This window comes from Glycine max, chromosome 3 (assembly GCF_000004515.6).
Source record: "Glycine max cultivar Williams 82 chromosome 3, Glycine_max_v4.0, whole genome shotgun sequence".
NCBI classification, from domain to species: Eukaryota; Viridiplantae; Streptophyta; class Magnoliopsida; order Fabales; family Fabaceae; genus Glycine; species Glycine max.
In genome coordinates, this window is record NC_016090.4 from 40690684 (window position 1) to 40708753 (window position 18070).

At 33.7% G+C, this 18070-nt stretch overlaps 1 protein-coding gene across 3 annotated transcripts; it reads left to right on the top strand.

Annotated features, from left to right (window-relative positions):
* Positions 1–4520: 4520 nt before the first annotated feature.
* On the top strand, positions 4521–17665 carry LOC100793186 (histidine--tRNA ligase, chloroplastic/mitochondrial). 3 transcript variants are annotated; one of them, XM_003521358.5, is made up of 11 exons: positions 4521–4964; positions 5088–5183; positions 6350–6438; positions 6593–6722; positions 7210–7302; positions 9852–9926; positions 11063–11180; positions 11887–12029; positions 14821–14949; positions 17101–17264; positions 17353–17665. In XM_003521358.5, the coding sequence occupies exons 1-11, from the start codon at positions 4635–4637 to the stop codon at positions 17489–17491; spliced, it is 1506 nt and encodes a 501-aa protein (XP_003521406.1). In that variant the 5' UTR covers positions 4521–4634; the 3' UTR covers positions 17492–17665. The 3 variants fall into 3 exon arrangements, with proteins under 3 accessions (XP_003521406.1, XP_006577033.1, XP_040870062.1); XM_006576970.4 differs by lacking the exon at positions 14821–14949 and having other exon boundaries at positions 4539–4964; XM_041014128.1 differs by lacking the exons at positions 17101–17264; positions 17353–17665 and adding an exon at positions 13980–14113 and having other exon boundaries at positions 4539–4964.
* The last annotated feature ends 405 nt before the right edge of the window (positions 17666–18070 follow it).

The window sequence follows — 18070 nt, forward strand, 5'->3', positions numbered from 1 at the left end:
ATGTACTTTACTCAGAAATTTCAATTTATAGTGTTAAATATATATAAATTGGGACTTTTTAAAAGAAAGATTTGATTTAAAATAAATCCATATTTCTTTGTTTAAGAAACTTCTTGATTTAAGATAAATATATTTTTAAAATAATTATATAATTAATTATGATAGCTAATTATATGATTTAATCATATTATGTAACAATAGAATTATGTGTGAAAAAATAAGTATCTTTTTTAGTTAAAGAACATGAGTGTCTTCCAATTAACTCATAGGTAAGAGATTCATCTGCTCATACTATATGATTATCAATGACCTATAAAATCTTGCACATAAAAAAAATTCAATACGAGTTATTTTATAAAATAAATTCTTTCTATTGCGTCAGTTCTATGAATTAGGTGAAAAATTATTTAACTATGAATGAGAATGTAATGAATAGATGAATTATCGTTATCATTACATTTATAAATATTTTTATTGATATTTAATTTTAAATTAAAATATTTAAAAAAATTTGTATAATTTTGAAAAAAAAATATGTATCACTTTAATTTATAGCCAAACACGAGCATAATTGAATATTCATCTATTGGTATTTTTTTATTGGACAAGCAAGAAACTAATAAATGTCATGTGATAAAAATAATATATATTATTTTTAATATCATACACCGTTTATTTTATTTGTGATTAAAATACTACACTTATTCCAATAACAATATTGCTAATAAACTATAATAATTATTGAGTGAATTTTAAAAATATATAAAATCTCTTAATGAAATCTTAAAATATTATTCTATTAAGGATATCCACATATAAGTCTTATGTCACAATATATGTTGTTATTATTTAATTGAATTTGAAAACACACATGAAATACTCATAACTTCTTTGTTCTTCTTTCTTTGAAAAAGAAATAGCAATCTTAAGTACCTAATTGCTCTTAAAAAATATTTTTTGTTTTCTTTTTTGAAAAAAAAAACTATATTCATTTTTCAATCTATTTTTTTTCCGATACAAATTTTTCAATCTATTTGAAAACATGTTTATTTGGTTGTTTTAATTTTCCAACGTACTCTTATCTTCCATCATCACTAATTGGTGGTCATCAAACCTTTAGAGAAGAAAAATTAGCGTATGAAAACAGGAAGATGATCTAACAAATATTTTTTTCTTGAGAGAATGATGTAACAAATATAGGATGCGTTTCTTCAAAGTAAAATATAATTTATCAGAAAACTTAAAATTCTTTAATTTAAAATTTATTATTGGAATGTTTTTATAAGAAGAATTCTAAATTTGAGAATTTTAAAATATAATTTTAAACCATTAAAAATATGAAATTTTAATTTACTTTTTTTAAATGTGATAAATTAAAAATTCTTTTCTTCCATAAACATTTCCTACTGCACCACAACCTTTTGTTCGTAACTTCACACTCGCATTCTTATTTTCACACTTATATCCCCTTGAGGCTTACTTGTACTCACAACTTCTCTTTGAGGTTCCTCTCTCACAACTTTGATATTTTTGGTGCCTTTCTCTCCCTAAAGTTTGATTAGGGTCTTCTCATAGGGTTTGATTTGGATTGAAAATTGAAATCGTGAATTAAACCTTTGAATTTAGTGATCTAATACAAATTTATAGGGAAGAGCAAACAGAAAAGGGGGGGTGTTATTGCAATTTATAAAGTCAAGTCATTTTTGTGTTCTTCGGGTTGTGCATGTGGCTGTAGCTGGTTTATACTTTCTTTTTGTTCTTACATTCTATGTGTTTGTGTTAATGCTCAAGTCGTTGGCTTTCAGACTTATCTATGTCGCGTAGACAACAAAACTTAAAATGAAAGAATTTAATTTCGTAATTTAAATATAAAATTAAAAAAAAAAGTCAATGGAATCATTTGAAATTTTTTAAATAAATTACGTCATCCAAACATGTTAGATAATTTTACATTTTCAAAAATACTCTCTTATCGTCAGAGACGTATTGGTAACTGGTAAACAATTCTTCAAGTGTATTTATGGACTCAGAGCATTGGTCATCCGCAACATAATAAGAATCGCTCTAGACTCCTGAACTCTAAACAAGTGTAAATATCTAACACCTGCAACCATTTTTCCTTCAACAACTTAATTTATGTGACGTGGACACCTTGAATTGCTGAAATTTTTAATTGCACGAGCTAAAACTATAAGGAGCAAGGACCAATTAACTATTCTCCAATTGAGATCAACAATTTTTGGGACAAACTCATCCAATATTAGATACGGTATAAGTTTTTTCGCCTACGACGTTGAAATTATGAGGCAGATACTAATGGGAATCGATGGATCAATTACTGAAGAAGTCACGTCACACTCTAAACACAAAACGCGGAGTGTCAACTTCAGCGATTGGGCCATTGCGTTTATGATATATATCAAGACAATTACAAGTTTACAACCAACTGATATCATGTCATATCCATATTCTAGGATGGCCATCCCAATAAGCTTCAATTATAGAAAGTTGACATGGACACTAAAAGAAATACGTGTTTTTTTTTTCTAGTGCATCCTTGAACAGAAACTTCGTTTAATAAGCCTCGTAATTGTAGTAGGAAAAGCAATGTTCACATGCAAGAACGAGGCTTTGAACTTTGATTTCACTTTATCACATTGATCATACATAGAAATTTTCGTATATTTTATTAGTTCATCGATCTATTTGTATAGTTATGTAAACTTAAAATAAACACTAAAAATAAATGAAAAAGTGATAGTAAAACAATAACACTGAAAAAAATTGAATTTTCAACGTGAGTAAGAAAAAATTAGGACATTTGCTGGTTCAGAAAAATAATCCTCACCATTGAAAGTAAGATTACATATAGGATTTTTTTTTTTGAAAATGGTTGCATTGAGGTTTGAACCTAGGACCTCAATGCATATTACTCCAAATCTAGTTCCCACCACTAGATCAATCCTAATGATTTTTATATATGATCTTTTTTAATATAAGAGGTCTCATAGGATATGTTCGACAAGGAGAAAAACATAGAATAGAAGTAAGTGAAAAATAAAGTGATAATTAAAGTTATTTAATTGAAGAAAAATAAATAAGAGATAGAAAAAAGAATAGAAATGTGTGAGAAATTTTATAATGGGTCTCATCAATTTTAGAAGTTATCTTCCTCTTTAATATCTTATATCAAATACTAATACTAAGTCCTATCTATTGTAAATTGTTTCCATAAAAATAAACACGACCTCTATCTCACCAAGTACAATATAAGAATAATTCTCCCTTCCTCTCAAAGAAGAATAAAAATATTCTCACTTTCATATTAATTCAAGTGAAACTAAGTTTAAATATATTAAATAAAGTATTGGATTTGAGTATTGCAAATGAAAATAATGTGATTTGAGATGGAAATATTATTAAAGGTGATTAGTGAGATTCTTCAATAGATTAGTTTTGCTAGTTGGCACTTCACACAAATAACATGTAAAAATCTTGAAAATTACAGAGTTATCCTTGGGCTGCTTGTGAGGAGTGGATACTTCTTCCGTAAGTTTCTTACGAAAGAAGTTCTTCCTTTTCCGTAAGAGTTTTTACTTCATCTTTCGTAAGAGTTTTTTTTTTAATTTTTTTTAAAACCATTTATAACGAATTAATTTAAAATTAATGGCCCAAGCAAGACTCGAACCTATGACTTCCATGTTATTAGCTCAACGCTCTAACTAACTGAGCTAATGAGCCAATTACATTGTAAAATAAATAATGTTGCTATACATAACATTAAAATTTATGATGTATATTTAATGTGCATTTAAATTTAAATAATAAATTTTGTGACAATTAATTTTGATATAAATCATACGGATTATTTAATTCGTATATTTTTTTAAAAATAAAAATATTTACTATTACAAAATTTAATATATATTAAATTATATATATTAAATTTAATATTTATTTTTGTAATTATTAATATGTTAAATTACTCATTTGTGCATTAATTTTTTTTACTATTAAAAAATTTAATATATATTAAATTTTATAATAGTAAATATTTTTTATTTTTAAAAAATATACGGATTAAATAATCCATATAATTTATATCAAAATTAATTGTCACAAAATTTATTATTTAAATTTACATGCGCATTAAATATACATCAGAAATTTTAATGTTATGTATAACAACATTTATTTTACAACGTAATTGACTCATTAGCTCAGTTGGTTAGAGTGTTGAGCTAATAACCTGAAAGTCATATGTTTGAGTTTTGCTTGAGCCATTAATTTTAAATTAATTTGTTACAAATGTTTTTCAAAAAAAAATTTAAAAAAACTCTTATGGAAGAACTTTTTCTGTAAGAGTTTATGGAAGAAGTTTTTCCGTAAGATTGTGTAAGGGGCAAAATTGGAAAGATGATAAAATACTGGGTGCACCAGCAATTCTGCTGGGTGCAGCTAGCAACACCCTGCAGTGTTTGAAGCCCAACTTAACAGGTCCAGTAATATCATATCCGAACGATTCTGTTCATCTTTCTTGCTTGCATTTCCATCCAGCCAAGTAAGCTACACCAGTGAGGAACAGAAAACCTGAGCAAAAAACAAAACAAAACAGTAAGCTAAGCTTCACTGCCATGCCTGCAACGCCATTCTCGTGTTCGTTCCTCACTCTTCAACCGCGCTTCAACTCCTACGTTAACCCCATCTTCCGTTCACTCACCTTCCAACTCTCTTCTTCGCCGCTCCCATTCAATGCCAACTTCTCCAGCGTCAGACTCCACTCTTCGCTCTCGCGAGCGGCGGAGACCGATTCTCCGACCGGCGGAAGGTCCGGCGCGCTAACTCCCGGTCCCGCCGTCGCCGGTGAAGTTCAAAAGATCGACGTGAATCCTCCCAAGGGGACGCGCGACTTCCCGCCCGAGGACATGCGCTTGCGCAACTGGCTCTTCAATCATTTCAAAGAGGTGTGTATGGTTTTGGACTCAAATTGCTCAATTCCGTTTCGTGCCTATGCATGCTTCAGCTCGGTTATTGTGTTTTTTATGCTTTAGTCTTTGATTTTTTTGTTCGTTAACTGTGAGGATTAGGTTTCGCGGTTGTATGGATTTGAAGAGGTTGATTACCCGGTGCTTGAGTCGGAGGCATTGTTCACTAGGAAAGCAGGAGAAGAAATTAAGGATCAGGTAATTCTCTCGCTTTATCTTTTTTGTTTATACCTTGACATGCTGATTTGGTATATTTACATATACATAATAATTCATTTATAGGTTATTATAGCCTGCTGAATATTTTAGAAGGATTATTGCGTTTAAAAGAATTGTTCATACTTCATACAGGCATCTCGTTGTTAAACTCTGAACAGAGCAAAAAATGCTCTGAAACTACTAATTCTCTGTTTTTATTGGTGTGACTGTGACATAAATCCATTGGCGAGTTTGCAAAGGTAATGCCAGTGGACAATGGGTGTGATGGTTGTACTCCGTTTGTTGGTTTAGTGTTTCTAGTATTGAACTCTAGTTGTGTAATTTGTACCTTCTAGTAACTAGTGTGGATTACTTTATCTGAAAGTTTTCTTCACTTCATAATTGTAATGTGCTTGATTGCAAGCCCTGGCGCAGCAGTAAAGTTGCGCTTTGGGGACTAGTTGGTCATGAGTTTGAATCCCGAAACAACCTCTTTGCATATGCAAGGGTAAGGTTGTGTACACTGATCCTTTGAAGGTTATTACCAGGACTCTTAGATAGATGTGCTTCCTCCTTCCTTGTCTTGTTGTTTTAGTTGTTGTCTTGTAGATAAACTTTCATAAATTCAAACGGAGAAATTCATTTATGTATGATTTTATTTATTTGTTTATTTAAGTTACCTTGATGTTTCCCTGTTTCTGCAGTTGAGGCTTCTCTGTTATTTTGCATACTACTTATGGACAATTAATACAGTGAAAATTAGATAATATACTATGTATAGTGAGTCTTGTTGGAGTCATTCTACCCTTTGACTTCATTAGGAATTGCTAGAATAGAGCCATGATCTGACTTTAAGGTGTTTAGAGGCTATCAATTTAATTTTCCTAAACCTAATACAGCAACCATAATTAGTTATGTGAGGCCAATGCATGTATGTATGATTGAGTGTGTGAGACAGCAATAGTTTTCATGCAGTGCCAGTAATTAGATAGCAATTGTGTCACATAAAGAACATGCTTGTGATGTGCTTAAAAAATCAACATTGTAATAAAGTATTTTTTTTAATGAAAAGAAATTTTATTAAAAAAGCAGATAATGCATAGCCAAATACATTATTGAATTTTGATAAAATATAAAATATTGAAATATATACATTTCAATTGCAGCTTTATTGTTTTGAAGATCGAGGCAATCGCCGTGTTGCATTGAGGCCTGAACTTACTCCTTCTTTGGCAAGGCTGGTGATCCAGAAAGGGTAAAATTCATTTTTATGCATATTTTAGATTTTCCTATATTTACAGTTTTGATGTAAAGTCTATGTCTAATAGTTAAACTTTAATCTACATAAGATAATTCTTTTGTATGTGAATGCCAAATTCTCATTTTCATGTCTGTTCTTTAATTTTTAGGAAGTCCGTGTCATTACCAATAAAGTGGTTCACTGTTGGACAATGTTGGCGGTACGAGAGAATGACAAGGGGGCGTCGTCGTGAGCACTACCAATGGAACATGGATATTATTGGTGTTCCCGGGGTTATGGTATGTGCTGCACTGCTGCCTGATATACACACTTTTTGAAGTTATGGATTGTCCTCTTTCTGGTCTGATGTTTCATGATTGATATCTGATCCAAAAAGCTTGGAATTAGGGTGTCATCAGTTAGTAGTTGTGCCATTATAATTATGTTTGTGTAGCAGTTATGGTAAGATATCCTTTTATTAGTGATTATTAGCCTCTTTTCATTCATTCTCCCTTCTCTTATAACCATAGACAAACCTGTTTCTTCTATTTGTAGTTGAGTCAGAAAGTAATGAAATCAACGTTCCTTGTAATTAAGTCACGAGATTTTTTTTATAATTTATATTTATATTATGTCTTTGACATGCTTTTGGGTAAATTTTTATGGTTGGTTCGCATTATGTACCTTATTTTAAAATTTTGAATGATAATACTTGTAATATTGTTGAATGCATTGGACTGTAATCTTTACATGCATTTTTTCACCATGCTTCTTTTTATGTTGTAGGCTGAAGCAGAGCTTATAGCTTCTATCGTCACTTTGTTTAAGCGAATAGGAATTACAGAATCAGATGTCGGATTTAAGGTTTCCAGTCGAAAGGTGGAGATTTCATTTTCATTGTATGTTAGATAGCATATTTAATATATGTTGAATATGTAAATAACTGTTACTAGAAATTAGGGATTCAATTATCACAAATTTACCGGTTTAGTTTATTCTTATGTATTTATGATTGATGATTGATTTTGTTGTAACCCTAATTATGTGATTATAAATAAGACTCATGTAGACATATAATAGATAACATTCAAATATATTTCTTCTTCTATATGGTATCGATAGTTTAGGTTTCTTTTTTGCTAGATCTCTCTGCTATAGTAAGCCTTTTTTTCTCGGTTAAACAATACCCATGCCACTATGAGCCATTTCCCTTTGCCATTGAGATGCTATTATATGTATTCTTCGATACATAAAAGATGCACTAGGATGAGGACAAGGATATGAAGATGAAGGAAATTCCAAAATCACTTCTTACTCGAATGTTGACTGGGCAAGATCATTGTTAGATAGATGATCCACTTCTGGATATTGTGTTCTCACAGGAGGAAAATTTATTTCATGGAGGAGCAAGAAGCAATACATAGTTTAAAGATCTAGTGTGTAAGTTGAATATCGTGCTATGGCAGCAACTGTGTGTGAGCTTATATGGCTTAGGGAACTACTCCAGTAGCTAAAATTAAGAGACATTTATGGAACATATATGAGAGACCGTGACAATCAAGCTGGCACTTCATATGGCATCAAATCCGGTCTTCCATGAACGAACCAAACACAGAGGTAGCTTGTTACTTTGTTAGAGGGAAGTTTTTTTTTTGGGAAAATCACAAGTGATTTTATCAACTCTAGTGATCTATTGGCTGACATGTTCACTAAGTCCTTTTATTCTTATGTATTTATGATTGATTTTGTTTGTACCTGTCAGAACGTGAGTTTTGAGCCTAACTCAACCCTACAAAACCAGTTTGTAAGGTGAGGATTGCTTCCTACTTATATAATTTATCTCGACACCATCTTTAGTCGATGTGGGACTTCAACATGTCCCCTTTTGCCCACGGCTACCCATCATGTAGAACTTTCAACACACTCTTCTATTTAGAGGTGACCACAATTTAGGTGGCTTTTCCTACATCCCCCTCAAGCTCAAGGCTACTTTCCTAGAGCGTGACAGACACATGGACTCATCTAGGATAGGCTCTGATATCATGTCAGAATGTGGGTTTTGAGCCTAACTTAATCCTTCAAAATCGGGTTGTAAGGTGAGGATTGTTCCCCACTTATATAGTTTATCTCAACACTATCTTTAGTTGATATGGGACTTCAACATGCCCCTTTTTGTCCACGGCTACCTGCCATGTAGAACTTTCAACAAACCCTTCTATTTAGGGGTGACCACAATTTAGGTGGCTTTTTCAACAGTACCCTAATATGTGATATAAATAAGACCTGTGCAAACATACATCACCCAACATTCAAATATATTTTGTCTTCTATGGGATGATGAATGATAGACCTCATTGTATTAGTCAAACATGTAACTTGTAGTGAATATAAGGATTTAATTGGTCAAGATGTATAATAGATTGAATTTATCAATTTTTTTAGCTATATACTCTGGATTTGTGGTTGAGAAGTCACTGAAATGTAGGTTTAATGGATGTTATGGGCAAGAAAAGAGGTTGGAGGTTCATTTTTAACATCACATGTTAAATCTTTGTTAAATTGACTTGGCTTGGTTTAGTGTTTAGTAGTAGTAGTACTCAAGAGTACAATAGATATTGTTGGAAAGCTACCTTAACTGTGGTCACCTCTAGCCCACCTTAGTTTTGGCCTCTTTGAGGCCTACCTTAATTGCAGTTTCAAGGGTGGTGGTTTAATCCTACATTGACTATAGATATGGGTTAAGCTTAAATAGAGCTTATAAAACTTGGATTACAAGCCGGTTTTGTGAGGTTGAGTTAGGCCCTAAGCCCAAATTCTAAGATAATATCAAAGCCTATCTTAGATCCATCGTCGGGTCACTTGCATTTGCCATGCTTTAGGCCGGTAGCCTTGGGCTTTGGGGGTGTGGGGGTGGAATGTTGCCGTAATTGCGGTCACCCTAGCCCACCTTGGTTGCAACCTCTTTGGGGGTGCCTCAATTACAAGTTTACAACCTCAAGGGTGGTGGTTTAGTCCCACATCGACTATAAATATAGCTTAAATAGAGTTTATAAAGCTTGGACTGTCCTTACCTTACAAGCCGGTTTTGTGAGTTTGAGTTATGCCCTAAACCCAAATTCTAAGAAATGTATACCCTATACTTCTTTACGATATTACAATTTAAGTCCTTGCTATGTTTGTTATGAAGGATTCTTTCGGCAGCATGCTTGTTTTGCATGATTGTGTTATCTTCATGTAATGTTGCAATTAATTTATAATATTTTGTGAAGTGCTATCATTGGGTTAATGCATTTAGTTTGTTTCAACTTTGTTGGTATAGTGTCTGCAGACCGTGTTTAGTTCTTACATTTAATTTATTCATGTGGCTCTCTGTATTGGTTTGGTTTATGATAGCCTTTCACTCTGTTGTATATCTCCTTGCTTTACAGGTTCTGCAAGAAGTATTAAATTGTTATTCAGTACCAGAAAATTTATTTGGCAAGGTCTGCGTCATTATTGATAAAGTGAGTGATGCATATTGTTGCTCTTTTAGTTTATTTTTCTAATTGTTGATGGTGCTCTAGCATTCTTGATCCTTATTTGTTCACCAGAAACATCAAATGCCATTAAATTTTCTATGGACTATAGCTACCTTGCGTATATTGATAAAGGATATTTCACATCACTCAACATTATTGCTGATGTGGCATAAGCCAATCAGCTCACGGAGTATTGGGCCTGCAATCACTTCCACTAGCTCCATTATTGCCACAATCATCATTGTTGTTGATGCCACCTGCTGCAACCTTAGTTACCATTTCCATTACCACCACAACAACCAGGGCATTTTCACAGCCACGGCTAGCTTTTTTTTTTTTTTTTTAATCGGCAAAACTAATAATATATTATATTTAAAACAGTACAAGATATACTGGTAAGTATACAGTGAAGGCCAAAATGAGCAGAAATGTGGTGCCCTAATACAAGCTGATTACAAAATCTGTATAACATGACTTAGGAAACCAAAAATCTGACGGTATTTTTGGCCCAGTACTACCTCTACTTATATATTCATCCCTCCCTGATTACAAAATGCCTCCCTAAGGTTACAGCCACAGCTAGCTCGTGTAGCTGACTTTTTATCATTATTGTTGGCTCTAAAAAGATGACATATATTGAAATATTTTTTCAGGAGCTCTATTAACCCATCAAACATGGTCATTTTATTTCCCTATGTATGTAGCCTTTCTAGTTTACGTAAGATTCTCAAGAAGTTATCTTCAGTAGAATGTCTTTGACATGACCTTATATAAGTTATATTCAATATGCAAGATACGTCTAACATTCACATAGGCCAAAGCAAATAAGCAGTATTATAAACCTTTATTCACATAGGGCAAATCTCGATTTTTTTTTTCATGTGTGGACTTCTAAATCATTATTTCTTTTTGTCATAAGCTGTCATATGGTGTGGGTATCCGTTTTTCTGTTTCTTTTGGATCAATACGAATTTGCGCTATTTTTAATTCATGTCTATGTTTTTAATGATTGAAATTTCATATTCTGGTTCTTTTCCTTGTCTACTGTTGATAAAGGTGTGATCATAATATCAAAGCGAATTGTTTTTTTATAAAAAAATGTTATTGTTAATTTTGTGCAGATTGAGAAAATTCCAGCTGACGAGATAAAGAAAGAGTTGAAAGCTGTTGGTCTATCTCAAGAGGCTGTCCAGGAGCTATTGCAAGTCCTTTCTGTGAAGTCATTGACCGAGTTAGAAGGTTAACCCTTTTCAATTTCCTGAAAATCTTATATTTTGTTGTGAATGCTAGAAAAACTCTATAAAATATCCAATTGTAGCTTTATGCTTGAGAGTAGGTTTATGAATTTAAGAATATAGGTGGAAGCCTTTGATGCCAGTGGTATGATTTCATATGTTATGGCTTGTAAATAATGAAAGTTGCGTTCCTTTTTCCTGGCCAATGCCTTACTTAGTTTCTCGTTTTGATTGAAGCTTCATGTTCCCACTTCCCAGAATATTGTGAATGGGATTTTTGAAACTTGGTTAGCTTGATAATCTCATAATATTTGACCCATTTCTTATTGGCATGATACTTGACATCATTTATTTTCACAAGTTTGTCCTTAATTTTCTATCAATTATTTCCCAATTTATGTCTTGATTTGATGTTTTAATAAATCTGTTCAGAATCAGATTTGAATAAAATTGGCTATTTATTGCTTCCTGATTTTTTTCCCTGATTGCGGCAAATTGGTTTCCTCTTTGGGACTAATTCTGTCTATATGGCAGTAGCTGTGTTGTTAAAAAATAATTAGAGAAATAAAATATTTCCTTCTTTGTTCTGATATTTATGCTTCTTCATACTTGAAGGCTGCCAATGGCACCATGGAATTTATGTACTATGTATTAGTTTGTAAAAATCAAGTCATACAACTTACAAGAAATATAAATTTGGTTGTATTCAGAGAGACTTGGGAGCAGTGGGGAAGCAGTTGCTGATCTGAAACAGCTATTCTCCCTTGCTGAAAAAATTGGTTACTCTAAATGGCTTCAATTTGATGCATCAGTTGTTCGAGGTCTTGCTTACTACACTGGCATTGTATTTGAGGTTAGAATTTCCTGGTTAAAACTAAATAAATGTTATAGTTTACATGAATATAAATAGTTTATGGGTTAGATTAGTAGCGGAAGCCATGAAAATCCTAGGAATTGAAACGAGCTCTATGATACCATAATCAAATCTGTAAGAACTATAGGAACTAAACTTGAGGTGAAAAAGATGATTGTATTCAACCCAAGAAGAAACTGATTACACTTCAGCTTATATAACAGTTACAGTTGAGTAACTGTCAGCTAACCTGAGTTAGTTAGTGACAGCTGTCAAACAGCCGTCCTAACAGTTAAACTAACTAACTAACTATAGACTAACCACTAACTGTAGTTTAGTCTTTACAGATTAGCTAAAGAAAAGAAAAGCTACACCACTGAGTAAGTATACTCCTATAGGTTAGGATCCTCTTGGACTAAAATCTTGCTTATGGATTACCTGTTATATAATTCAATACTTTTCTCATTGGACTGATTCAATGACAAGTGTGTAAAAGGTTCATTCATTGGGGCTTGTGTTTTCAAATTGATACTCTTTATGCTTAATGGCACTGAACCATAGTTGAGATTAATGGCTTGTGTAGAAACATTTGTGACAATTGAGTTTGGCAAATAATGGCTGAAGTGCATGATGAAAACCATAATCTTGGTTTAATGCAGCTTTCATAGGCTTGATGATATTAAAATAGGCTAAAATATGTTTTTCGTCTTCATAAATATCGAAATGTTCAGAATCCGTCCTTGCAAAATTTTTGGTCTGTTTTTAGTCCTCGCAAAATTGAAAAGTGTTACTTTTGGGCCAGGATGTAGGTTCAGGTAAATCTGAACCTATGTGCCACTGACTGTACACATAACTTACACATGTTATGTTTTGTTTTGCTACAATGGGGGCGCACAGTACTTAGGCAACCACCCTTTCTCCAGCCCCTTCACCTTCACGAACCCCAACAACCACCCTCCTTCCTTAGCCTCTTCGTCACTTTGTTCCCTTGCCGCCACCGTCATCGCAACCTCTTCCTCCCCTCTCTACCCATTTGATGTGTGTGTGTGTGTGAGAGAGAGAGAGAAAGAGAGATAGAGCGGATCTGAGCGAGAGAGAGCGGATCTGGGTTTTCCATTGCCATTTGGAGCAATTTGATTTGGCGAACCCAGATCCTAACAACATAGAGAAAGAAAATGCACACAAAGACAGACTTAGAGGTAACAAGCCTCATCATGTCTTCCCCCACGCGCTCCCCTCCATGCCGTCCTCTCTACTACGTCCAGTCTCCCTGGCAAGATTCCCTTGACGGCGAGAAAACCAGAATGAAAAGTGTTGGTTCTCTTTTCATTATTCTCACTTATCCTTTGGGGGGCTAGAAGACCCATGAAGCCCAAGATCAACATGGTACGTATTTTTCTTTTTATCTTCAGTTCTATGTTTTTGGTTTTGATCCTTGGTTTGAGTTTTTCAGGGTGGAAAGTGTGGTGGGGCTTGATCAAGTTTGAATTTTCAGGGTGAATTCTAAGATGGGTCGTGTTTAAGTTTTCATTTTTAGAATGAAATATGAAATGGGTTTTTGTGTTTTTAGGATGAAGTGTAAACTGGGATCTTGATCGATTTTTCGTTTTTAGAATGAAATATGAAGCTGGTCTTGATCAATTTCCAATTTTTAGGATGAATTTTGAACTGTGTTGTAACGTTTTAGTTTTCCAATGAAAAGATGTGAGCTGGGTTTTGATAGTTCTTAATTAATTTCAGATTGAAATATGAATTGAGTCTTAGATCCATTTCGTGTTTTTGAAATGAAATCTGAAATTTTGTTGAATGTTTTTGTCACTTTTGGACCTATTGATTTGTCATTTTTGGAATGAAATATGAACTAGTTCTTGATTAATCTCGTGTCTTTAAGATGAAATTTGAAGTGGGTCTACATGATGAGTGATTTTGATTTTTTGGGGCATTTTGCAGAACATAAAGTTTGATCATGTAAGGGTCCAAGCTGGTTTGGATGCAACAGGGGTAGCCGCTGATATGATCACTTTGAAATTCACATACCGCAATACAGGCACATTGAGTTGCTGTTGATGGGTCTTTGATTCCAGGTTTGAGAAATGGCTGTTGATGTTCTCTGGCAGCGGCATTGGAAATGAAGGAATTGTTGCATCATGAATAATAAAGTTTTCTACATTGGCTATAATAATAACTGATGTAAAAAGTTGACACATAAGCTCAGAAGTAGGTTCAGATTATCTGAACCTACGTTCGGGCTAAAAAGTAACACATTTCAATTTTGCGAGGACGAAAAACAGACCAAAAATTTTGCAAGAACGAATTCCGAACATTTCCATATGTATGAGGACGAAAAACATATTTTAACCTATTAAAATAATGCTTTGTAGTTCTTCATAAGATACTGTGAAGTCTTTACATACCTATGTAACATGGAGGCAAAGAGTGTGATGCATTCAAATTCATTGCGCTGGAGGTTGTGAATATGTCAGACCCTCGATGATAAATGATCTGCAAGAGGATAAAATGCATACATGGAATCCTATCTTCCCACTCTATTTTTTGCTCTTAATGAATCCTTTTATACAAAAAAAAGAAGGAAGAGTATATACTATACATGGAACAAAACTATCATGTTGCCAATGCTTAATAGAGAAAGAATATACCAGTCTTTTACTGGCTATGTTTTACTGCAACCAAGTTACATTCTTTGTGATGCTTTCCATTGCTGTTAATATGTTGCAATTGTATATGTTGGCTGTTGTATTTCTTTCCTTCAAATGATTAAATTCTTCAGTAGGGTTTTGACCGAGAAGGAAAGCTGCGAGCTATCTGTGGTGGTGGTCGATATGATCATTTGTTCTCAACTTTTGGTGCTGATGACATTGCTGCATGTGGTTTTGGATTTGGTGATGCAGTCATAGTGGAAGTAAGTCTATAACTTGAGTAGCAAGAGATATTGGAAGCCACAATGTTATGCATATTAAACCATCTTGTGCATTTTTATAAGTTCCTTTTGCCTTAATCTATGACATCTCTTCAAGTTTAGGACTAGGTAGTAGGTATAGTGAAGCAGAATTAGAAAAATTGTTACCTGCTGGGTCAATGGATTCATGACAGTCTTGAGGATTATTTGGCTCTATTATTTGAGGTTTTTTCTTTCCAGAGTAGACAAGATCAAAGGGATCTACACCCTTATCACCCATTATAATTGCATCATTTTGTTCAGTTTCAATAATTTCAGAACATGGCACAGTTTGTAAATCTGCAACTTAAGTTTCTGAAGCAGGTTATGAAATTTAAATAGTTTCTGGAATGCTATCTTTATTTTGCTGACTTGGTTCACCCATGTTTTGAGATTCTGAACTTCAAATCTAAAATTGATAAATTTGAGCTTTTTAATGTTTGTAAAACTGAAAAGTCTGATGTTTGAAAATATTGGACAACATCTTCGTCTTTTGTCCCTCCTGAAAATGATTTTGAAAAAAAAAGGTCTTTTCGAAAAAATTAACATCCCTCAAGAGAAGGGTCTTGGAAATGATATCAAAGCATTTTTTATACTCTTTGGTTTGGAGCATAGCTAATTCTTAGAATGTGGGACTTGGATTTTTCTTAATACACCTCATGTCCAACACTTTTGGGTTTGATGTATGGATAATATGGTGGGTGATCCTTTTAATGGATCTAAAATAGGCTCTGATACCAACTTAGAATGTGGGTTTGGACCTAATTCAACCCCAAAAGCTAGCTCAAAGGGTGAAGGTTGCCCCCCACTTATATACTCTATCTTGACCTTATCTTTAGTCAATGTGAGACTTGTGTTTTTTCCAATACCAATAAACACACTTTTTTGCTCTAGGTTCAAGTTTACTTTGGTTTGGTTCATAAGTGTGAACAAAAACAATGCACCCAAATTTTCTTAGAGGTAAAGTGCATGACAAATCTGTTATTTGGAAAATAAGTTGTGAAACCATCGAAAGGAGTTTTGAAGTTCAAAACTTTGCTAGGCATCCTATTGATACAACATGTTCCTATTAAGATTGCTTCACCCCGAAGATATTTTGGTGCATTAATTTGAAACATGACCTGAGCAACTTCTAGTATATGTTTATTTTTCCTTTAACCCACAACATTTTGTTGTGGAGTGTCAACCTAAGAGCTTTTATGAATGATGCCATTTTCAAGGAAAAAATTATTTAGGTGTGTGTTAAAATACTCCATTCCATTATCACTATGGAATACTTTTGATTTTTTTTTTTTCCTGAAATTGAATGTGTATCATATGAATTTTTTTTAAATGTTCTCAACATCAAATTTTGTTTTCATCAAGTAAACCCATATCATATCTTAGAATTTGAGCTTAGGGCCTAACTCAACCAACAAAACTGACTTATAAGGTGATGATTGCTCAAGCTTCATAAACTTTATTTAAGCCATGTCTCTAGTCGATGTGAGACTAAACCACCACTCTTGTGGTTGCAATTAAGGCAGCCCCCAAAGTGAATGCATCTAAGGTGGGCTAGGGGTGGCTGCAACTAAGGTGGCTTTCCAACACTCCCCTTCACGCCCAAGACTACCAGCCTGGAGCATGGAAAATGCTGGTCGCCCAACAATGGATCTATGATAGGTTTGTATACCATTTTAGAATGAGTTTAGGGCCTAAGTCAACCCTACAAAGTGAGGATGCTTTATAAACTTTATTTAAGCCATATCTCTAGTTGATATGGGACTAAACCACCTACCCTTGAGGCTACAATTAAAGCAGTCCTTGAAAAGGCCAGAGCTAAGGTGGGCTAGGAGTGACAGCAATTAAGGCAGCTTTCCAACAATCTTATATGAAGTTATATTTTGATTCTGTCTGCCAGCCATGCTTCTTCCATATGCTGCAATACCACCATCTGTCATATTTATAAGGTGGATTTTTGGCTGGCTTCCATAATCCGCCATTGGTAATACTGTACAAATTGATTGTAGAAATACATCTCTATTAATTATGATAATTATGCGCCACAACACTTTCTTAGACTCGTGTTTCTTTTCCTTTGTCAATTGTGCTTGATGTCTGTTTTTTTGGCAACAGTTGCTCAAAGAGAAGGGTCTGTTACCGGAGCTTAACTTGCAAATAGATGACATTGTGTGTGCCTTGGACGAAGATCTTCAAGGATGTGCTGCTATGGTCGCTAACATTCTCAGAGAAAAAGGGCAGATTGTTGAGTTGGTTTTGGAAAGCAAACCACTTAAATGGTATAATTTTTTTTTCATTATTTTTGTTCCTTTTCTTAAAGCATACTTGAATATTTTACAAGTCTTCTGATATGGTATTCTCCTCTAGGGTTTTTAAACGTGCAGCCCGATTAAATGCTGAGCGGCTTGTGTTAGTGGGGAATTCTGAATGGCAAAGGGGTGTGGTTGGTGTCAAAATTCTCTCTACTGCTGAACAGTATGAGGTTAAACTGGATGATCTGAAGTAAATCAGAATTTGAATTTTTTGTGGTTATGTATTCTGTCTTTACTATTGGTATTAATTTCACCTTGATTTTTTTTACATAGTCCTTTGAGACTCAAGTACTTGTTTTGTATGTGTACATACTCACCTGTGTATGCATATGTGATTATCCATATACCAAAACTTCCGCTTCTGTTTACATTATTTATCCATTTAAGTTCTTCACCCACATTGTCTGCTCCCCTCCCTCATTTCTAATCTGTGTGTGCAAGGACAAGATCATGTTGTAGATAGATCAATTTGGAATTTTCACTTGAAATGTTGAATTATTATAGAGTATTATAAGGAGCTGCAGTTATTCAACTGCTGACTCAGTTAGTCAGTGTTAGTTATCGAACAACTGTCAACAGCTGTTAGTATAGTTAGTGGCAGTAGATAACTAACACTGACTAACTGAGTCTGCAGTTGAATAACTGCAGCTCCTTATAATACTCTAATATAAATTGATCTATTTGTTTGATAGAAGATCCTTTACCCTACAATTGAAAGCTTTTCTCCTTATTTTTACCATACTAAAGATGCTTACACTTATAGGTTTATAGTT